Genomic DNA, 24,180 nt, shown 5'->3' on the forward strand with positions numbered 1-24,180 from the left:
GTAATGTAATGAAGATAGGGGTAGGAAGCAGGAGACCAGATACAAGGTATCACTTGGGAGATGAAATACTTCAAGAGTCAGAGAGAGAGAAAGACCTGGGGGTTGATATCACGCCAGACCTGTCCCCTGAAGCTCATATGAAGAGGATAACATCAGCAGCATATGCCAGGTTGGCTAACATAAGAACGGCCTTTAGAAACTTGTGTAAGGAATCTTTCAGAACATTATATACCACATATGTCAGACCAATCCTGGAGTATGCGGCTCCAGCATGGAGTCCATATCTAGTCAAGCATAAGACTAAACTGGAAAAGGTTCAAAGGTTTGCCACCAGACTAGCACCCGAGCTGAGAGGTATGAGCTACGAGGAGAGACTACGGGAATTGAACCTCACTTCGTTGGAAGACAGAAGAGTTAGGGGGGACATGATCACCACATTCAAGATTCTCAAGGGAATCGACAGGGTTGATAAAGACAGGCTATTTAACATAAGGGGCACACGCACTAAGGGACACAGGTGGAAACTGAGTGCCCAAATGAGCCACAGAGATATTAGAAAGAACTTTTTCAGTGTCAGAGTGGTTGACAAATGGAATGCATTAGGAAGCAATGTGGTGGAGGCCGACTCCATACACAGTTTCAAGTGTAGATATGATAGAGCCCAATTGACTCAGGAACCTGTACACCTGTTGATTGACGGTTGAGAGGCGGGACCAAAGAGCCAGAGCTCAACCCCCGCAAGCACAACTAGGTGAGTACACACACACACGCACACACATCCTAACAGATTTAGCCAGATAACCCATCCTAACAGATATAGCATGGGAAACAGAGCTCAGGGGAAAGACGGCCCAAGATATGATGGATTACATCACGCAGAAGTGCAAGGACGCAGCAAACAAGTTTGTCCCAGCCCAAAAGGAAAACAGAGAAATGAAGATGAGAAACCCATGGTTTAATCAGAGATGTAGGCTAGCTAAGCAGCAAAGTAAAAGGGCATGGAGAAACTATAGGAATAACAGGACACTGGAGAGCAGAGAAAGATACCAGAATGCCAGGAATGAATATGTCAGGATGAGAAGAGAGGCAGAAAGACAATACGAAAATGACATCGCAAGCAAGGCAAAGACTCAGCCTAAATTGTTGAATAGCCACATTAGGAGAAAAACAACAGTAAAGGAACAGGTTATGAGATTAAGGATAGGGGAGGAAGGATTCACTACAAATGACAAGGAAGTGTGTGAGGAATTGAATAAGAAATTCCAGGAGGTCTTCACCTTAGAGCAAAGAGAAATTCCAGAGGTAAGTGAGGGAATAGCTAACCAGGAACCACTGGAAGAGTTAATGATTACCAGTGGGGAAGTAAGGAAGTGTTTACTAGAGTTGGACGTGACGAAAGCTATAGGCCCAGATGGAATCTCCCCTTGGGTTCTAAAGGAAGGAGCAAGAGAACTGTGCCTACCACTGTCCACAGCGTATAACAAATCACTGGCAACAGGGGAACTGCCAGATATTTGGAAAGCAGCTAACGTAGTCCCGATATACAAGAAAGGGGATAGACAGGAGGCACTGAACTACAAGCCAGTGTCCCTAACCTGCATACCATGCAAGCTGATGGAGACGATTGTGCGAAAAAAACTAGTGGAGCATCTGGAGCGAAGGAACTTTGTAACACAGCATCAACATGGGTTCAGGGATGGCAGGTCCTGCCTCACAGGGTTACTTGAATTATACGACCAGGCAACAAAAATAAGGCAAGAAAGAGAAGGGTGGGCAGACTGCATATTTTTGGATTGTCAGAAAGCCTTTGATACAGTGCCACACAAGAGGCTAGTGCGAAAGTTGGAGATGCAGGCTGGAGTGAGAGGGAAGGTACTCCGGTGGATAGAGGAGTACCTAAGCAACAGGAGACAACGAGTCTGTGTGAGGGGTGAGGTCTCAGATTGGCGAGACGTCACAAGTGGAGTCCCGCAGGGGTCAGTCCTTGGACCTATACTGTTTCTGGTATATGTAAATGATCTCCAAGAGGGTATAGATTCGTTCCTCTCAATGTTTGCCGACGATGCAAAAATTATGAGGAGGATTGAAACAGAGGATGATAGTAGGAGGCTACAAGATGACCTGGATAGACTGAGTGAATGGTCCAACAAATGGCTGTTGAAGTTCAACCCGAGTAAATGCAAAGTAATGAAACTAGGCAGTGGAAACAGGAGGCCAGGCACAGGATACAGAATAGGAGATGAAGTACTTAATGAAACAGACAGAGAGAAAGATCTAGGAGTTGATATCACACCAAACCTGTCTCCTGAAGCCCACATAAAGAGAATAACGTCTGCGGCATATGCGAGGCTGGCTAACATCAGAACGGCGTTCAGGAACCTGTGTAAGGAATCATTCAGAATCTTGTACACCACATATGTAAGACCAATCCTGGAGAATGCGGCCCCAGCATGGAGCCCGTACCTTGTCAAGCACAAGACGAAGCTGGAAAAAGTCCAAAGGTATGCTACTAGACTAATCCCAGAACTAAGAGGCATGAGTTATGAGGAAAGGCTGCGGGAAATGCACCTTACGACACTGGAAGACAGAAGAGTAAGGGGGGACATGATCACAACCTACAAAATCCTCAGGGGAATCGACCGGGTAAACAAGGATGAACTATTCAACACTGGTGGGACGCGAACAAGGGGACACAGGTGGAAGCTGAGTACCCAAATTTGCCACAGAAATGTTAGAAAGAACTTTTTCAGTGTCAGAGTAGTTAGTAAATGGAATGCATTAGGAAGTGATGTGGTGGAGGCTGACTCCATACACAGTTTCAAATGTAGATATGATAGAGCCCAATAGGCTCAGGAATCTGTACACCATTTGATTGACGGTTGAGAGGCGGGACCAAAGAGCCAGAGCTCAACCCCCGCAAGCACAATTAGGTGAGTACAATTAGGTGAGTATACACACACACACACACACACACACACACACACACACACACACACACACACACACACACACACACACACACACACACACACACACATACACACACACACACACACACACACACACACACACACACACACACACACACACACACACACACAAAGAATTTCCTATCATCTGGGAGAGGAAATTCTTCAGGAGTCAGAGAAGGAAAAAGACTTGGGGGTTGATATCACGCCAGACCTGTCTCCTGCAGCACATATCAAGCGGATAACATCTGCGGCATATGCCAGGCTGGCCAACATACGAACGGCATTCAGAAACTTGTGTAAAGAATCATTCAGAACTTTGTATACCACATATGTCAGGCCAATCCTGCAGTATGCAGCCCCAGCATGGAGTCCATATCTAGTCAAGGATAAGACTAAACTGGAAAAGGTTCAAAGGTTTGCCACCAGACTAGTACCCGAGCTGAGAGGTATGAGCTACGAGGAGAGACTACGGGAATTAAACCTCACTTCGCTGGAAGATAGAAGAGTTAGGGGGGACATGATCACCACATTCAAGATTCTGAAGGGGATTGATAGGGTAGATAAAGACAGTCTATTTAACACAAGGGGACACAGGTGGAAACTGAGTGCCCAAATGAGCCACAGAGATATTAGAAAGAACTTTTTTAGTGTCAGAGTGGTTGACAAATGGAATGCATGAGGAAGTGATGTGGTGGAGGCTGACTCCATACACAGTTTCAAGTGTAGATATGACAGAGCCCGATAGGCTCAGGAATCTGTACACCTGTTGATTGACGGTTGAGAGGCGGGACCAAAGAGCCAGAGCTCAACCCCCGCAAACACAACTAGGTGAGTACAACTAGGTGAGTACACATACACACACACACACACACACACACACACACACACACACACACACACACACACACACACACACACACACACACACACACACACACACACACATACACACATACACACACACACACACACACATATTGGATTGGAGAATTGGAATTAGAATTAAACATAGCAGGGAAACGACGAAACACAGAGGGGGGGGGGGTGAAGGGCAACATGACTTGTTGCAGGAGGCACTCGTTCAGATGTGGAGACAAATCAATGAGGAACTATAGGTAACGAAGGAGGAAGTAACCAACCTGCAGGATGAGCTGAATGAGGCAAAGGATGAGATTAAAAGTCTGAAAGAGAATCCTCCCCAATACCAGACACGAACCATCCCTCAGGAAGATGGCAATTAGTGTATCTGCAGAAGGGATTTCTACAATACAACCCTCATTTGCAGACATACGTAGAATGAACCCGGATGCTGTCTCTGCAGTACAGGAAATTGCCATGAAAGTTTCTACTTCTCAGGAAGCAGCAAGATGTACTAGCCGACTGATAGAGAGGAAAAGAGCAGTAGTAGGTAAAGGAGCAAATAGGGGCAGTTCAGAGGAGCAGAGAGATGAGGACAAAGCCACAGTTAAAGAGATCCTTAAGGGGTATAGATGGATAGGGGAGAACAGAATATAGAAAGGTTTTCAGGCTTGGCCAGTACAACAAGGACTGAGACCGGTTGTTAAAAGTTGTTGTCAAAATCGAGAACACAAAAGAAGAAATTATTAGCAAGGAAGAGCAGCCTATTCAATGTTACAAAGTTCAAAACGGTATTCCTGCAGAGGGATAGGATATGACAAGGAAGGATCGAGAGATTGAGGCCAGCAGTAGCAAAAAAGGAGCGCAGGGGATGAGACAGGAATCATGGAACCACAGACCAGAACCCTACGATCCCAAAGGGGAGTGGGGAACCCTCCAAAGGCAGTTCAAAAGCCCTAGTGGGAGGAGGATCACACTCACCTCCCACCCAATAGATGCCGTACCTGCAACCCCCCCCCCCCCCCCCAACACTAAGTGCCCACCTAGACCACCCTTCCCCTCACTTCCCACTCTCCTTTGGACCTCCCTTCTCCACCAACCCCCAAGCCCTCCCTTCTTCCCCACTCCCAAACCCTCAAACCCATCCCTTCTTCCCCACCACCCTAAACCCTCCCTTCTCCCCCACCCACCTAAGCTCTCGTTTCTCCCTCACTTTCCAAGCCCTCTCTCCTCTCCTCTCCTGCCCCCACAAGCCCTCCTTTCTCCCTCCCCCATGCTCTCCATTCTCCCCCATCCCACCAAGCCCTCCCTCCTCCCCAACCCTCCCAAGCCCCCCTCTTTCCCTCACCCCCCAAGCTCTCTCCTCCCCCCACCCACTCTTACCCTCCCTTCTCCCCACCCCCCCCCAAGACCTCTCCTCTCTCCCACCTTCTCAAGCCATCCCTTCTTTACCATCATCCCCAAATCCTCCCTTCACCCCCACCCTCTCTAAACCAGATCCTCCCAGTCCCTCACAACCCACGTAACCCCTTCCTCAAAACCCCCCTCACAACCCTGGTCCCTTCCTTCCCACTTCCCATCCCGGACCCTCCTTGTTTACCTACTCCAGTGGAATCGGCAAAAACTGAGGATGGACATAAAAGTGTCAGCTTCAAGGTGATGTACTCGAACATACATGGGTTACGAGCAAGGCAAGTGAACTTAGGAAATGAGCACAAGAAGTATACCTGGATGTAACTGGACTCACGGAAACAATACTCTCAGGATTCATAACGAATGCGGTGTTTCCCCAGGGGAGGATGCGGAGTGACCATACTCATGAGAAAGAAATGGAGTTTCAAGGAGATGTTATCCGAGGCTGCGAGGGGTTTCAGAGACTACATAACTGGCACCAAGACAATGGGAGGATCAGGAATAGTAGTAGTAGCGGTGATATATAACCCTCCACCAAATGACAAAAGATCCAGGCAAGAGTATGACAGAAACAACATGGCAGTTAACACTATAATTGAGAGGGCAGCCTCTGCTGCCTGTAGAAATAGATTCCATCTGCTGATCATGGGGGATTTCAATTACGGAAATATAGACTGGGAGAACAAGGAACCACATGGTGGAAAGGAAACATGGAGAGGTAAACTATTGGAGGTGACAACAAAAACTTTTTGAGCCAAGCATGTCAAGGAATCCTCAGGAATGAGGGAAAGCGATGAACCAGCCAGACTCGACCTAGTCTTCACTCTGAATGATTATCTGTTCGAAGAAGAGTTAAAGTACTCAAGGAAGGATTCTGAAAACTAAAGGCTGCCTTTCCGTAAGGGAAACGATGGGGAGATAAGAAAATTTCTAACAGATTTAACATGGAAAACAGAGCTCAGGGGAAAGACGGCCCAAGACATGATAGAATACATCACACAGAAGTGTAAGGATGCAGCAGACAAGTTTATCCCGGTCCGAAATGAAAAAAACAAAATGCAGATGAGAAACCCATGGTTTAATCCGAGATGTAAGCTAGCAAAACAACTAAGTAAAAGAGCGTGAAGAAACTATAGAAATAACAGGACACTTGAAAGCAGGGAATGATACCAGAACGCCAGGAAGGAATACGTCAGGGTGAGAAGAGACCAGAAGGGCAATATAAAAACGACATAGCAAGCAAGGCAAAGACTTAACCTAAATTGCTACACAACCACATCAGGAGAAAAACAACAGTTAAGGAACAGGAAATGAAACTGAGGATAGGCTCAGAAAGATTCACGACAAATGACAAGGAAACGTGTGAGGAACTCAATTCAAATTTCCAGGAGGTCCTCACATTAGAACAAGACGTTCCAGAGATAAGAGGAGGAATAGTTAACCAGGCACCACTAAAGGAGTTTGGGATTGCCAGTGGGGATGTAAGGAAACTTTTGCTAGAGTTGGATGTGACACAGGCTATAGGCCTTGTTGGAATATCACCACGGATTCTAAAGAAAGGAGCAGAAGTAATGTGCCTACCACTCTCCATTATGTATAACAAATCACTGGTAACGGGTGAACTGCCAAAAATTTGGAAGACGGCAAATGTAGTTTCGATATACAAGACGGGGAATAGACAGGAGGCACTGAACTACAGGCCAATGTTTCTAACTTACATACCATGCATGCTGATGGAAAAAATTGTGCGAAAAAAGCTAGTGGAACGTCTAGAGCGAAGGAACTTTGTGTCACAACACCAACATGGTTTCAGGGATGGCAAGTCATGCCTCACGGGATTAATTGAATTCTACGATCAGGTAACAAGAATCAGGAAAGAAAGAGAGGGGTGGGCAGACTGCATATTTTTGGATTGCAAGAAAGCCTTTGACACAGTAGTACACCAGAGACTAGTGCAAAAGCTGTTGATGCAGGCAGAAGTGAAAGGGAAGGTACTCCATTGAATAAAAGAGTACCTAAGTAACAGAAGATAGCGAGTCAATGTGACGGGTGAGGTCTCAGATTGGTGAAGCGTTACCAGTGGAGTCCCGCTGGGTTCAGTCATTGGACCTATACTGTTTATGATATATGTAAATGATCTCCCAGAAAGTATTGAATCGTTCCTCTCATAGTTTGCTGATGATGCAAAAATTATGAGAAGGATTAAGACGGAGGAAGATAGTATGAAGCTTCAAGATGACCTAGACAAACTTAATTAATGGTCTAACAAATGGCTACTAAAGTTCAACCCGAGTAAATGTAAGGTAATGAATTTAGGCAGTGGAAACAGGTGGCCCGATAAAGGATACAGTATGGGATATGAATTCTTTCACGAAACGGACAGAGAGAAATATCTAGGAGTGGATATCACACCAAATCTGTCTCCTGAAGCCCACATAAAGAGAATAACAGCTGCGGCATATGCAAGGCTGGCTAACATCAGAACTGCCTTCAAGAACCTGTACAAGGAATCATTCAGAACCTTGTATACCACATATGTAAGACCAATTCTGGAGTATGCGGCCCCAGCATGGAGCCCGTACCTTGTCAATCACAAGACGAAACTGTAAAAAGTTCAGAGGTATGCCACTAGACTAGTCCCAGAACTAAGAGGCATGAGTTACGAGGAAAGGCTGCGTGAAATACACCTCACGACACTGCAAGACAGAAGAGTTAGAGTAGACATGATCACTACCTACAAAATTCTCAAAAGAATTGACAGGGTAGATAAAGATAAACTGGTTAACACGGGTGGTACGCGAACAAGAGAAGACAGATGGAAACTGTGTACCCAAATGAGACAGAGGGACGTTAGAAAGAAATTTTTCAGTGTCAGAGTATTTAATGGGTGGAATGCATTTGGCAGTGATGTGGTGGAGGCTGACTCCATACACAGTTTAAAATGTAGATATGATAGAGCCCAGTAGGCTCAGGAATCTGTACACCAGTTGATTGATAGTTGAGAGGCGGGACCAAAGTGCCAGAGCTCAACCCCCCGCAAGCACAACTAGGTGAGTACAACTAGGTGAGTTAACCGACGGAGCTCACAGTGCCGATACCACAAAACCACGCCACTTTATCAGTAGTGAACAACACTACAGTGCTCTGCCCCACCAAGTGGGCTAAGTCTTAACAAATACAAGACTGAGCATCGGGAGTGTGAATTACAACAAAATAATAGGAAGTAGAGTTTGGTGAGGTTGTCTTGGGGAAAAAATATCCACTTTTCTTGCAAAAAGTCCTTGCCATAACTCTTCTATTCATACAGTATCGTTATACCATTTGCTTAAAAGCTGAAGCAGTAAGTAAATTATTTACCAACCTATTAAATGTAACTAGCTAGGTTAGTTAATATTTAAAAAGAGATATATTGCAAGTGTTCAAACATAAAGTATATATTTACAATAATTATATTCACATCAATATGAAATTTAAGTAACCACTCTTACCGTTATTTATATATATATTAATATGTGACTAGATACCAGATATAAAAGGTTAGGCTAAAATAGAAATACATAACTAATACCAGTGCATGCTGCATTATAATTAAGGTATAACATGCAGGTATATTGTAACAACCAGAGAACATACACCCATGACTCATCCATTGGAAGATGACTCATCCATGGGTAGCCTCTTTGGAAGGTCAGCCCAAGTGACCTCAGATCATCATGCAGTCCTTCAAGTGCTGACTATTAGATTAGGTGTTCAAACCACTTTTAATTAAAAATTCCTGGTTTTGCTGAATCAGTTGGGAACAAGACCACATGAAACGTTCCCCACAAGATTTGCAAACGCTCCCCTCTGATTCGGGGCGTGGCAAAAGCGGGTATATAATTGCCTGTAAGGCATTTAAGAGATAGAGAGTGAGGGGAGATAACAGATACCCAGAGTCGAGGGCTGGTTTGCCAGAACATCACGCAGCCAGGGAGAGACAGAATGATCCACCGGATCGAGAGGTAGTGGTCTTGAGGTAATGTGTGATCTCTGATGGTATTTTTCCATTACTAAATTATGTAACAATTGCCAGTGTAATGACTTAGAAATTGCCAGTATATAGGGACTTAGTATTTGTAGTGAAAATCATAAATTGGGATTTAATAAACTTGTTAACTTTCCATCTGTATGTGTCACTTGGTTTTCCCCTTTGTCATCTCCGGTGTTTGTTATCAAGGACATTGAACCCCCCAGTCCTCTGTATTCAGTTTATTAACAACCGATCAGTAAATAATGACATCTAGAAGAGACCTCTCAAAGCCAATCAATGCTTCTTGACTTATTACATGATATAACTTACTGCCCAGGCAGGATGGTGGAAGCGCATTTAATCAGTGTCTCTGTGTAGCATTTCCTTGGAAAGGTACCATGGGTCTGGGTGCAAAACATCAGTGGTATATCATATTTCAGTCCTAGATTTCATTAAATAAATTACCCAGGTTATAATAACTAGTATTCTCAAGAGGTTAATTCAAGTAAGTGTTACAAGGGTTCAGTAGCTAATTGTATAGGTTCCAATACTTAAGTGTTACAAACAACAAGTGTTTACAATACCCAGTGTTAAAGTATGTCTGACCCATACACATAGATGACTGACCCATACACATAGATGACTGACCCATACACATATATGACTGACTCATGCCCGCATATGACTGAGACTTACACGTATAAGACTGACCAATTTTCGTCAGGGACAATAGCACCACCTCTGAAAAGTCATCAGTTGAACTAGCTCCTTAATGAACACACGAACCTGTAATTTTACATATAACAAAATAATGTTCTTCTACACATAATCAGATATATAAACTAAACAGAACTATTGAACAAGAAACTCCTCACACACCACTGCTGGCGGTCTGTGGCACTTCTCTCTCTTGGCGGACTTCCCCCGCCCTGGGCGGCACCACAGTCAGTCATTTGCTCACCAACTGTTGGCGAGTGTATATTTGTCGCTCTCTCCTTTATCTCACCTCGCAATTCCCAATATTAATGGATATAGGCCATGAGGCTATCGCGGTTCACAACACTCATCAGTACAGAAAACAATAAAACAATGACTTTGCAATACTAGACATAATAAATCATTGGCTCTGCAATAAACTAAACAATAAAGCAATGACTTGGCAATAGATGTTACAATAAAACAATGACTTAGCAATAAATAAAACAATAAAGGTTGTCTCCACAATACAACATACAATAAAGGTTGCCTCCACAACCCACAATGCAACGTGCAAGAAAGGTTGCCTTCACAATACAACATACAATAAAGCAATGACTCACCAATAAAGAAATTAATAAAGTAATGACTCGACAATAAAGTTGTAGCGTAGACCTTGGCAAGTTTACAAACATCAAATATTCATCAAGTGTTCCTCCTAGTTCATTAGTTTAGCATTTATGTAATGCCGGCCGACCTATAGTGTGTTCAGCATAACCTGAGTGGTAGTTACAGGAAATAATGTTTGACCTACCAGCTTGTGGTGTCTGGACGGAGCAGCACCCAGTGTCTGTCACGTGACCATCCACACCCACACACAGACTGTAATTGGTGTAGGGCACAGAGGTCACAGCTGTGTAGCACAGCTCTGACTCTTCACTCCATGGCAAGGAACCGCTGCCTTCATCTGAAACACGACACACTATATTTATTGTGTACTACCTGTACCCGGCGAGGTGTTGCTGAGCCACAGCAACCCTTCCTCAGTCCGCCCATCCTCCCCACGATTCCCCCTTCGCCCATCCCCTTGTCCTCCCCACTCCCCTGTCCCCTTGTCTTTCCCACCATTCTCCACCCCCACCCCCTCGTCCTCCCCATCATTACCCCGTCCCCCGTCCCCTAGTCCTCCCCACCGTCCCCCACTCCTGCCCCCTCGTCCCCCACTCCTGTCCCCTCGTCCCCACTTCTGTCCCCTCGTCCTCCCCACCGTCCCCCACTCCTGTCCCCTCGTCCTCCCCACCGTCTTCCACTACTGTCCCTTTGTCCTCCCCACCATCCCCTACTCCTGTCCCCTCGTCCTCCCCAACTCCTGTCCCCTCGTCCTCCCCAACTCCTGTCCCCTCGTCCTCCCCAACTCCTGTCCCCTCGTCCTCCCCAACTCCTGTCCCCTCATCCTCCCCAACTCCTGTCCCCTCGTCCTCCCCACCGTCCCAACCCCTGTCCCCTCGTCCTCCCCACCGTCCCAACCCCTGTCCCTTTGTCCTCCCCACCGTCCCCAACTCCTATCCCCTCGTCCTCCCCCACTCCTGTCCCCTCGTCCTCCCGACTGTCCCCCACTCCTGTCCCCTTGTCCTCCCCACCGTCCCCAACTCCTGTCCCCTCGTCCTCCCCACCGTCCCAACCCCTGTCCCCTCGTCCTCCCCACCGTCCCCAACTCCTGTCCCCTCGTCCTCCACACCGTCCCAACCCCTGTCCCCTCGTCCTCCCCACCGTCTTCCACTCCTGTCCCTTTGTCCTCCCCACCGTCCCCAACTCCTATCCCCTCGTCCTCCCCCACTCCTGTCCCCTCGTCCTCCCCACCGTCCCCCACTTTTGTCCCCTCGTCCTCCCCACCGTCCCCAACTCCTGTCCCCTCGTCCTCCCCACCGTCGCCCACTCCTGTCCCCTCGTCCTCCTTCACTCCTGTCCCCTCGTCCTCCCCACCATCCCCCACTCCTGTCCCCTCGTCCTCCCCATCGTCCCCAATTCCTGTCTTCTCGTCCTCCCCACCGGCGCCCACTCCTGTCCCCTCGTGCTGCCCCACTCCTGTCCCCTTGTCCTCCCCACCATCCCCAACTTCTGTCCCCTCGTGCTCCCCCACTCCTGTCCCCTTGTCCTCCCCACCATCCCCAACTTCTGTCCCTTCGTCCTCCCCACCGTCCCCCACTCCTGTCCCCTCGTCCTCCCCCATTCCTGTCCCCTCGTCCTCCCCACCGTCCCCCACTCCTGTCCCCTCGTCCTCCCCCATTCCTGTCCCCTCGTCCTCCCCACCGTCCCCCACTGCGGTCCCCTCGTCCTCCCCCATTCCTGTCCCCTCGTCCTCCCCACCGTCCCCCACTGCGGTCCCCTCGTCCTCCCCCACCATTCCCCACTCCTTTCTCTGATGCATTCCCAAATGATCTGATGTTCCTGTCAGAAAAAAATAAGAACAGTTAAAAAAAACAAATGAAAAACAATGACAAAGTAAAATAATAAACTATACTCACGAACTGAATGGCATGGTAAATAACACAGCTCAATTCCAATGCAATGTCACACATAAAGTAATTAAATCAAAATGAAAATAAATCGAAATTTACGAAAATTAATTTTATCAATGCAATTGGTAACATCGAACTGGAATCGAAACATATTTAATATAGCGTGTGTTGCTCTCCAGACACAAAGCAGAACGCCTTAAAGGAGACCAACGTCGTCTATGCCTTCAAATGCCAACTTGGGAACTGTAAGTCTCAAAGAACTCAGTATATAGACAAGACAACCATGTCTCTTTCCTGGCGATTAACAATGCAAACGGAACAGGGTTCCATCAAGGAACATATAATCTCTTCCCACGACCAGACCATCACCAGAGAAGTATTAATAACAAACAACACAGAAATCATCGATTGATACAGCGATAGCAGGCAACTCAACATCTGTGAGGCACTAAACATCACAACGTCAACACCAGCAATCAACAGCCAATTAATGCACAACTATATTCTACCCACTTTAAGACTCCGTACCAATATAGAAGCATCAGGAGGAGGAATGGGCCAATAGGCCCTTTGCAGTTACTTCCATTTTTATGCTCTCTTTTTTATCTTTATGTTTTGCTCATTTTTATGCTATGTTGATACATCAGAGGATACAACTGACGATTTACTATAAAACCAGAAAAACGGCCAGCCTACTCATGAGAAACTCTCCAGACACAAAGCAGAACGCTTTAAAAGAGACCAACGTCGTCTATGCCTTCAAATGCCCACTTGGGGACTGTAAGCTCCAAAAAACCCAGAATATAGGCAAGACAACATCTCTTTCTAGGCGTTTAACGATGCATAAACAATAGGGCTCCATTAAGGAACATATAATCTCTTCCCACAACCAAACCATCGCCAGAGAAATCCTAGTAAACAACACAGAAATCATCGATAGATACAGCGATAGCAGGCGGCTTGACGTTTGCGAGGCACTACACATTAAGAAGTCAACACCAGCAATCAACAGCCAATTAATGCACAATTATATTCTACCCACCTCAAGACTCCGCTCCAATATAGAAGCATCAAGAAATATGGATCAATAGGCTTTCTACAATCACTTCCATTTCAATACCCATTGTTTCGTGTTCTGTCTTGTGTTGATGAAATTAATACCCTATTAATGCCACCTCTTGTTCTGTCTTGTGTTGATGAAATTAATACCCTATTAATGCCACCTCACCCCATCCACCTCATTCAAATGTAGATATAAACAAAATCGGAAGATGTGTAAGTTCTATTCAGTTGTGTATTTGTAAACTAAAGTCTTTGAAAATGTAATAAGTTTTACGAAACGCGCTCGTGTCGCGTCAGACTAGAAATAAAAATGAATTTTGGAAAATTGATTTTTTAATTACCTCCAACAGTGAAAAGAAATGTACGAAAGATTGAGAAAATTCGTGTTAGAATTATATATATATATATATATATATATATATATATATATATATATATATATATATATATATATATATATATATATATATATATATATATATATATATATATATGTCGTACCTAGTAGCCAGAACGCACTTCTCAGCCTACTATGCATGGCCCGATTTGCCTAATAAGCCAAGTTTTCATGAATTAATTGTTTTTCGACTACCTAACCTACCTAACCTAACCTAACCTAACTTTTTCTACTACCTAACCTAACCTAACCTATAAAGATAGGTTAGGTTAGGTTAGGTAGGGATGGTTAGGTTCGGTCATATATCTACGTTAATTTTAACTCCAATAAAAAAAAATTGACTTCATACATAATGAAATGGGTAGCTTTATCATTTCATAAGAAAAAAATTAGAGAAAATATATTAATTCAGGAAAACTTGGCTTATTAGGCATATCGGGCCTTGCATAGTAGGCCAAAAAGTGCGTTCTGGCTACTAAGTACGACATATATATATATATATATATATATATATATATATATATATATATATATATATATATATATATATATATATGTATATATATATATGTCGTACCTAGTAGCCAGAACTCACTTCTCAGCCTACTATGCGAGGCCCGATTTGCCTAATAAGCCAACTTTTACTGAATTAATATATTTTCTCTAATTTTTTTCTTATGAAATGACAAAGCTACCCATTTCATTATGTATGAGGTCAATTTTTTTTATTGGAGTTAAAATTAACGTAGATATATGACCGAACCTAACCAACCCTACCTAACCTAACCTAACCTATCTTTATAGGTTAGGTTAGGTTAGGTAGCCGAAAACGTTAGGTTAGGTTAGGTTAGGTAGGTTAGGTTGTCGAAAAAACAATAATTCATGAAAACTAGGCTTATTAGGCAAATCAGGCCTTGCATATTAGGCTCAGAAGTGAGTTCTGGCTACTAGGTACGACATATATATATATATATATATATATATATATATTGGTAGCAGTCTTTCCTGTAGACATATATTATTAAATATGACCAAAAAAGTAAGATTAATAATTCCAACACGAATTTTCTCAATGTTTCTTATATTTTTTTTTCACTGTTGATGGTAACTGAAAAATCAATTCTCCAAAATTAATTTTTATTTCTAGTCTGACGCGACACTTGAGCGCATCTCTTAAAACTTATTACATTTTCAAAGACTTTAGTTTACACACACACAACTATAACTGAACAGAGCTTAAACATCTTCGATTTTATACCTGCATTTGGGTGAGGTGATATGTTACAACAGTTTTGGATGAGGTGTAAACAAACTTTCAACACAAGACAGAACACGATACAATGGTTATAATATTTTGTAAGTTGAAGGAAGAATGGAAGTAACTGCAAAGGGCCTATTGGCCCATATTTCTTGATGCTTCTATATTGGTGTGGAGTCTTGAAGTGGGTAGAATATAGTTGTGCATTAATTGGCTGTTGATTGCTGGTGTCGACTTCTTCATGTGTATTGCCTCGCAGATATCTAGCCGCCTGCTATCGTTGTATCTATCGATGATTTCCGTGTTTTTTGTTAAGACTTTTCTGGTGATGGTCTGGTTGTGGGAAGAGATTATATGTTCCTTAATGGAGCCCTGTTGCTTATGCATCGTTAATCGCCTGGAAAGAGATGTTGTTGTCTTGCCTATATACTGAATTCTTTGAGGCTTACAATCCCCAAGTGGGCATTTGAAGGCATAGACGACATTGGTCTCTTTTAAAGCGTTCTGCTTTGTGTCTGGAGAGTTTCTCATGTGTAGGTTGGCCGTTTTCTTGGTTTTATAGTAGATCGTCAATTGTATCTTCTGATTTTTGTCTGTAGGGATAACGTTTCTATTAACAATATCTTTTAGGACCCTTTCCTCCGTTTTATGAGCTGTGGAAAAGAAGTTCCTGTAAAATAGTCTAATAGGGAGTACAGATTTTATGTTAGTTGTCTCTTCAGAGGTTGCATGGCGTTTCACCTTCCTTCTTATGATGTCTTCAACGAAACCATTGGAGAAGCCGTTGTTGACTAGGACCTGCCTTACCCTACAGAGTTCTTCATCAACTTGCTTCCATCCTGAGCTGTGTCTGAGAGCACGGTCGACATAAGCGTTAACGACACTCCTCTTGTACCTGTCTGGGCAGTCACTGTTGGCATTGAGGCACATTCCTATGTTTGTTTCCTTAGTGTAGGCTGCAGTGTGGAAACCTCCGCTCCTTTCCATGACTGTTTCATCTAGAAAGGGCAGCTTCCCATTCTTCTAAATCTCGTAAGTGAAACGCAACACAGAATTCCGCTCAAATGCCTCCTTCAGCTCCTGCAGATGTCTGACATCAGGTACCTGTGTAACAATGTCGTTAGCATACCTGCAGTATATGGCCGGTTTCAAGTTCATGTCGACTAAGACCTTTTGTTCGATGGTACCCATGTAGAAGTTTGCAAACAGGACACCTAGGGGAGAACCCATGGCGACCCCATCTACTTGCTTATACATGTGCCCATCCGGGCTCAAGAAGGGTGCCTCTTTAGTACAAGCTTGGAGTAGTTTCCTTAGAATGTTTTCTGGTATGTCAAGAGGAGTACAGGCCGGATCACGATACACTCTGTCCGCTATCATCCCGATTGTTTCATCCACAGGTACATTGGTAAACAGTGATTCTACGTCCAACGAGGCTCTTATCCCTGTGGCCCATGTTCCTCGCAGTAAGTCAACAAATTCCTTTGGAGACTTCAGGCTGAAGGTGCACGGGACATAAGAAGTCAGCAAGCCGTTGAGTCGCTTCGCCAGTCTGTACGTGGGTGTGGGTATCTGGCTAATGATTGGCCGAAGTGGGTTTCCAGGCTTATGTGTCGTGACTTGTTAATAGAAACGTTATCCAACGCTGGAGCGGAGAGTGTGGTGTTGCCAAGCAACAGCTTGTCGCGTCTGCAGCATCTGGCCAAGCCAAGCGGCACCACATGGCACCACATAAACAAAGACCCTCAACATCGAGGAAGTTTCCATCACCGTCCCTGCCCACCCCTACTCTTCCTAGACCTGCTTCAGCTCTTGGTCCACGGTTTTATCGCCGTGGTGCCGCTATTGGCTCTCAAAAGACACCCAGTGTTTTTGTGTGGAGTGATGAGACAGATTTTGTTCCACAAATTCCTGTTTTTGATAATTTGAATGTTGGAATTACAGACATTTTCCCTGATAAAGGTGCAAATATGTGTGAAATGGACTATTTTACTGCATATTTTGATGAGCCACTAATGGAATATATTGTTCATGAAACGAACAAATATGCAACAGGTCTCATTGATGAGGAGGAGTTATCCGATTATTCACGTTTGCAGCGATGGAAAGATACGACTGTAGGCGAAATGTATGTGTTTTTAGCACTGTGTACGTTGATGAAACATTGTGTCAAACACGTAATCAAGCATTACTGGAGTAAAGACCATACTGTTCCAACACTGATATTCGGCAAATATGTGTCTCGAGACCAATTTGTGATAATCCTCAGGTGTCTTCACTTTGCAAATGATGAAGACCGGATTGATGATGATAGACTTTGGAAGGTAAGGCACGTCCTGAATGAACTTATTGGAAAATACAGGGATTTCTACGTACCAGCTCAGAAGCATGTGATTGACGAATCCCATGTGCTTTTTAAAGGACGTCTTGCCTTCAAGCAGTATATTCCCTCCAAGCGCCACCGATTTGGATTGAAATTCTTTGTACTCTGTGACTGTGAAACAGGAATGGTGTTACTTATGATAATGTATACGGGTACAAATGTAGACATTCCTGCTAATGGCCAACATGGCTTCTCGGGTAGTGTTGTGAAGGCACTGCTTGAACCATATCTGAACAAGGGCCACATATTATACACAGATAACTATTATACCAGTCCCTTGCTAACTAGGTTCTTGCTTGATAATAGAACTGGAGTGTGTTGCACAGTGAAGGCACAACGAATGGAAATGCCAGTGTTTCCAGGTGCTATGCAGGTTGGTGATTGCGAGCTCAGAAAAACAGGTGGAATACTTTCAGTGCGGTGGAAAGACAGGCGTGAAGTGAACATGTTGACCACCATTCACGCTGGAACAATGCTGGACAGTGGCAAGGTGAACAGAACCACCAGAGAACTAATCTATAAACCAGATTGTGTCTTGGACTATAACATCAACATGCGTTTGGTGGATAAATGTGATATGATGGTGGGGGCAGTAGAGTGTGTACGGAAAACAGTGAAGTGGACCAAGAAAATGTTTTTCCACCTTGTTGACGTAACAATGCTGAACAGTTACAATATGTATCTTGTCAAAACAGGTGGTAAACGTAATTTCCGTGCATTCAATTTTACTGTAGTAATACAATTACTACAGAAGTTTGGCAAAGTAATTCCTGGTGTACAGAGGCCCATTCTGAACCCGGTATTGTACCATGCTCCAACACCTTGGCTCGCTTAATGGGATGCCATTTTGACACACAATCTCAGGTTTTTACCACCAACAGGAAAGCGTGCAGTAGGCCAGCGTGCGTGTGTAGTATGCTGGTCAACAACCAAGAGGGAACAGAAAAGAAAAATGGTGATGACTTGGTGCATAGCGTGTCAGGTCGCTCTGTGCCATGTCCAATGTTTCAACGAGTATCACAGTCTTGATGACTTCTAAATGTCCAAGACTGGTGCCAAAACATGTAAATACAGAATAAGTGAGTGTATATAGAGGAAATAAATCATAAGAAATTGTATATTTTATTGAGCAATAAGACATTTTTGTGCAAATACTTGTGACACTAATATGTGGATACAATATACATTGACAACAGTTTTATGTTTATAAATCTAATTGTGAGAACATATTGAACAGCCCCAGTGAAAAAATAGGTGTAAAATACGCCATAGATACTGTAAATAATAACGCGAAAATAAATTCGCGGCAACTCGTGCTCCTTCTCTGTTGCGCCTGACTCACCCCGAGCGCACAGCGGTCCAACGAAGATCAGGCGTGACGTCATCGACGATCTTCTCGGCTCATTTATGTCAACGGTAAGTGAAATTATTTTTTTTTATTATTTTTCCTGTGCTCAGGGAACACAAATAAAGAGATTAAAAAGAAAAAAAATGGGAATTTTATTTGTTGCGCCTGTGGGTGTTAATCCCATTTGGACCCTGAGCGGTTTGAGGGTTAAGACCATTTGGGAGAGGGATGTGGGCCTCTTTTACGGCACAGTCAAGACTGTCAGGTGATGGATGGGGTAGGGGACCACCCTACTGTGCGAAACCTGTTTTTTACTCCCGTCCATAGAGACGCCCTACTGAACCACTTTTTGCTGGTGGTGGTTGCAACTGGCACCCCCCTGTGTATTATTAGACATTTATATACATATCTCCATACTTTGCTGTATAAAGAACATGGTCATAACATAATGGATACCTATCTACACTGTTTTTGGTGGCTGCCACACCCACCTCTGATGATCTAATATGGGTGGTTCTATCTAACTCCCCGCCTCAGATTCCTTTGTCTGACAGGTGGCTCTATCTGTCACCCCGCCTCTGATTCCATTGTCTGATAAGTGGCACTCTCTGGCTCTAAAACCATTACTGACGTCAATTAAATGTAGAAGTTATGAGGCAATGAAATTCGTCCTGAGATTAGATCAACCGACACGTTTCCGTTCCCAATTTCTAGAAATTGATGTGAGAATATCTCAGCTGATGATTCGTTTTGCAGTTGGACATGCATATTTGTAATTGATTTTAACATCTTTATGTAGCGCCACAAAGTAGAGTATTTCAGGCAAGCATTTATTTTGTCTGTTGGTGTCGATCGAGGAATTACAGCTAATGTTTGAAATGAAATCTCCTGCAAGCAATATCAATGCGTTCCCAAACGGTCTGATGTTTTCACGCAAATCTTGCAATAGTCGATCAAGAGCCTCGAGCGATTTTTTTGTGGGCCATTGTGCATTCATCCCAAACAATAAGTTAACATTTCTGCAATACTTTTCCCATGCCCGATACTTTGGAAATGTTGCACGTGGGAGTTTCAATGAATTGCATGTTCAATGTCAATTTCAAAGCCAAAGTAGCAGTTTTTCCAATTGGTAGTAATGACCCAGCTATTCCAGACGATACAAGAGATAAGGTTATGCCATTTTGGGATCGAAATGCTGTTAATATCAATCTAATTAGAAAGGTTTTACAGTTCCTCCTGGCGCATCTAAGAAGATTTCTCCAAACACGTTATTGACAGTTTGAATTATTTTATTGTAAATGCCTTTTCGCTCAAGCATTAGCTTAAGAATATTTGATTGCACATACGATAACAGATCACCCCGTGATGTAATTTTGTTCAAGACGCAATTCTACATTGAACGAAGCAGCAGCAGATCGATTCGTTGATGGCATTCCCAATTGAATGAGAACTTTGTTCGCGATTTCTAAGCACAAATCTTCAATCATTATTAACGCTTCGTTGTAAATTTCTGCTGTGAAATTCATGTTCATATTTGAATTTTCCTTGCGTATTCAACGGATAATATCTTCAGCCATGTGCGATTTGTGTTTCTCCCATACTCTGTTGGAGATGAAGCAAAGCCGGTGGTCAAAATGATTGCAAACAATGCACGAATTTGATTTGGATGTGACGTGTTGAACGTGTCAATAATGGATACATCCTAGTGTTGGTCGTTCTCCAATAAATTCAGAGCTTGACATGCATTATGGAAAGTGGCATGTGTTACGCCGCTGACAAATCTCAATTGCTGGAAAGACGTTGGACTGGGCACATTTACCAACAGCATTCAATAAAGATGTGCATCTTTATTGGGATACACGGTGTACAGTCTGCTAATCGTAGTTTGAATATGCCAGGTTGTCCGTCGACTCGCTCTCCTCGTTTACGTCGTTCAAATGATTTTCTACTGGCATTCCATGTGTAATACGTAGGCACTTCCGAATACAGCAGTGTTTTCGCAAACGTTTAATTTTGACATACATGAAGATAGCAGTTAATGTTGTAGCTGGTGGATTCATAGCTGTTTGTTGCACATTTGCAGCTGTGAAATAAACATGTTGTCCATTTTCTTGTTTTCAAAACAAAAACAAAAAATACTAACGAAATATTTCAATTCAAACATCGATCAATCGACTCAGCTGAATTTCACCACCAAATGCACTGAGAAATAATAAACAGTTAAAAAACGGAATGAAAAGCAATGAAAAAAAATACAAATATGCTATACCCATGAAATGAATGGTACAGTAAACAACACAGCTCAATTCCAATGCAATGTCACACAAAATAATTAAATCAAAATGAAAATAAATCAAAATCTATGAAAATTCAATGCATATATCAATGCAATCTGAAACATTGAAATTGAATTGTAACATATCTTGTATCTCGTATGTTGCTCTTACGTGCAACAGATGGCACTGTTTTTCAGAAAATGCATGATTTTACCTGTCACAGGTGTGTCATCTAAATAGTAGATATATCAAAACACGCACGTATTTGAAAGGAACGTTGTGTCAAAATTTAAAAGCCATCGGTGAAGAACTTTCGGAGATTACAGTATGTGTTGCTCATACATCCTACAGATGGCACTGCTTTTCAAAAAAACGTATGCTTTTTTCCTGTCACAGGTGAGGCATGTATATAGTAGGTACATAAAAACACTCGCCTATTCGAATACAATGTTGTGTCAAGATTTCAAAGCAATCAGTAAAGAGGTTTCGAAGATTTCCCTCACTTGAAAAATGCACGAAAAACACAGCTTTTCAAAAAAAAAAAAACATCTTTTTTCCCGTCACAGACGTGACATCTATATAGTATGTATATAAAACCCCTCTCGGATGCGAATGGAACGTTGTTTGAAAATTTCAAAACAATCGGTGAAGAACTTTCTGAGATTAGCGATTTGAACGAACCAACATTTTCATTTTTATTTATATAGATTAGGTACATCTGCATTTGTGCAGCTACCCTAGACTACATGAAGGGGAATACAGTGTGTCAAAAAGCTAGCTATGTGATGCTAAGAAATCCCAGTCACACAGATGGTTAGTCATACAGAGGCACGTCATAAACAGTCTGCACTGGCAGACTCTGGGTGCATTATGAGTATATCATCAACACAGGAGTGAATAAGGTAGCTCCCCATCTTGCAGGATGTTTAGTCATACAGGGCAATATGTTTAGCAGCCGGCACTGGCAAATTATGGGTGCAATATGAGGATATCTTCAAGAACACGAGAGTAAATATAGTAATTGCAAAACTCTAGGTACCTCATGCCAGCGGGTCTGAAAGGTCTAATAACTGGGCATTCGATAAAGTAGTGTGGGAGATCATGCCGCAGTTCCTGCTCACAGAGTTTGCACCTGGACTGCTCAGGATTTGGAGATCCGTCACCTGTAGCCACCTGCCACAGGTAACGGTAGTCCAACCTGATCCTGGCACCCACTATGTCGCACAGGCTGGTAGACGTTTTGTGCTGCCCATAGATATCGGTTTCAGATCTGAACAAATCATAGCTTTATATACTGGTGCTTTGAGGTCGTTGGGAGTCAGTAAGTTCTTTCCTATTAGACCTGAGTGTTTGAAACAATAGTTTTCACAGTAGAGATGGGGATACCTAGATCTAGTTTAACTTCATCTTTGTTCCACGCTAATTTGGCTGCAATGTCTGTCTCATTATTATGGGTTACATTTGTGTGATGATATCCATACAATGGAGATTCTAGACCCTTTGCTCTGTGCAGCGATTAGGTCATTTATAATTGGTAGTATGAGGTTCTTGCTGTCGATCTTCCAGGAGAAGTTTTCGATTGCTTGAAGAGCAGACATTGAATCACAAAATATTATTCCTCCACCAATGTTTTTTTTAATGAACTGGTAGCTAGTTGTAATGCCGCTAGCTCTGCTTGTGTGGAGGTCAGCCAGTTGTTTAACCTGACACTGACAGTTTTTGTGCAAATATTATTTCCAGTGTAATTGGCCTGTTATGTTGGACATTGTCTTCTGTGTTGGCATCGTTATGTTCTGGTCTTGTCCTTACTCTCATGGTGGGTAGAGTAAATAGTTCCGTGATTTGGGTGTTCATGGTAGGTTGTTCTATTCTTATGTGAATTGCCTCAAGAATTTGTAATCTTCTTGCATCTTAGGTTTTGTCTATTATGCAGGTATTCTTGTTCAACATTTCTCTTGTTAGAGGGATGTCATGGGCTTGTCTCATGTGATTCCTAGGGGCACCGAATTGAAGATGGCATGTCAAACGCCTCGTCAGCTTGGTCGTTGGAATTGAGCTGTGTTGTTTACTGTACCATTCATTTCATGGGTATAGCTTATTTGTATTTTTTTTCATTGCTTTTCATTCCGTTTTTTAACTGTTTGTTATTTTTCAGTGCATTTGGTGGTGATTATTCATCCCTCGGTGTTATTACTCGTGTTTCCGTATGATGCTCATACGGCATCAACTAAACGTATGGCTAATCGACGGCTGAGACTTCGGGAGGAAACGAAGGAGGAGACCAGTGTTGACGAGACCTCATTGTGGAGAGTCGTGAAAGACAGGGGTCTTAAGAAGACCTTGACAAGGCCGCCTACCGACGCCCTAAAGACAGCAAACTCATTTGCCGTGTTGGAGGACGAGTGCTGTGGTGCGCCTGCAGCGAGGAAATCAGCGAGGAGCGGCGGAGCGCAGGCCCCTCAGGCTGCTCAGAAAGTTAAGGAGGTGCCGAAGCGAATTTTGGTTGTGGGAGATTCTCAGGTAAGGTATTAAGACAGAACGTTTTGTGCCAGAGATAGGGGGAACAGATTAAGGGTTTGCTATCCAGGAGCTGGAATTGGTGATATTGTTGGAAACATGAATGATATTATGACGGGAAATGGGAACAAACTCATTATTTGTATTAGTGCAGGGGGTAATGATGTTGGGCGAGTTAGGAGTGAGGAACTAATACAGAGATTTAGGACAGCCATTGAATTAGTTAGGAGCAAGGGAGGAATCCCGATCATATGTGGCATTCTTCCAAGAAAGGGAGTGGGAAATGAATGGATGTCGAGGGCACTTGGTGTCAATTGCCGGCTGGAAAGATATTGCAAATAAAATGCAATATCTTTCATAGACAAGTGGGAACACTTCTATGGAAGAAATGAAATGTATGTTCGTGATGGGGTGCATCTATCGAGGGCTGGGGTTGTTGCTGTTGTGAACTCGTTGGAACCAGTGGTTAGAG

At 43.4% G+C, this 24,180-nt stretch overlaps 1 protein-coding gene across 3 annotated transcripts in view; it reads right to left on the reverse strand.

Moving 5' to 3' along the window:
• The window catches only part of LOC123762149 (phosphatidylinositol phosphatase PTPRQ), a 190,335-nt gene that overhangs the window by 32,770 nt on the left and 133,385 nt on the right, over nt 1-24,180 (reverse strand). For all 3 annotated transcript variants that reach the window (XM_045748528.2, XM_045748527.2, XM_045748525.2), the window contains one exon: nt 10,763-10,915. In XM_045748528.2, the coding sequence (XP_045604484.1) occupies nt 10,763-10,915 (153 nt within the window). The remainder of the gene's footprint in view (nt 1-10,762; nt 10,916-24,180) is intronic.

The sequence above is a fragment of the Procambarus clarkii genome, chromosome 34 (genome assembly GCF_040958095.1).
Source record: "Procambarus clarkii isolate CNS0578487 chromosome 34, FALCON_Pclarkii_2.0, whole genome shotgun sequence".
NCBI lineage: Eukaryota > Metazoa > Arthropoda > Malacostraca > Decapoda > Cambaridae > Procambarus > Procambarus clarkii.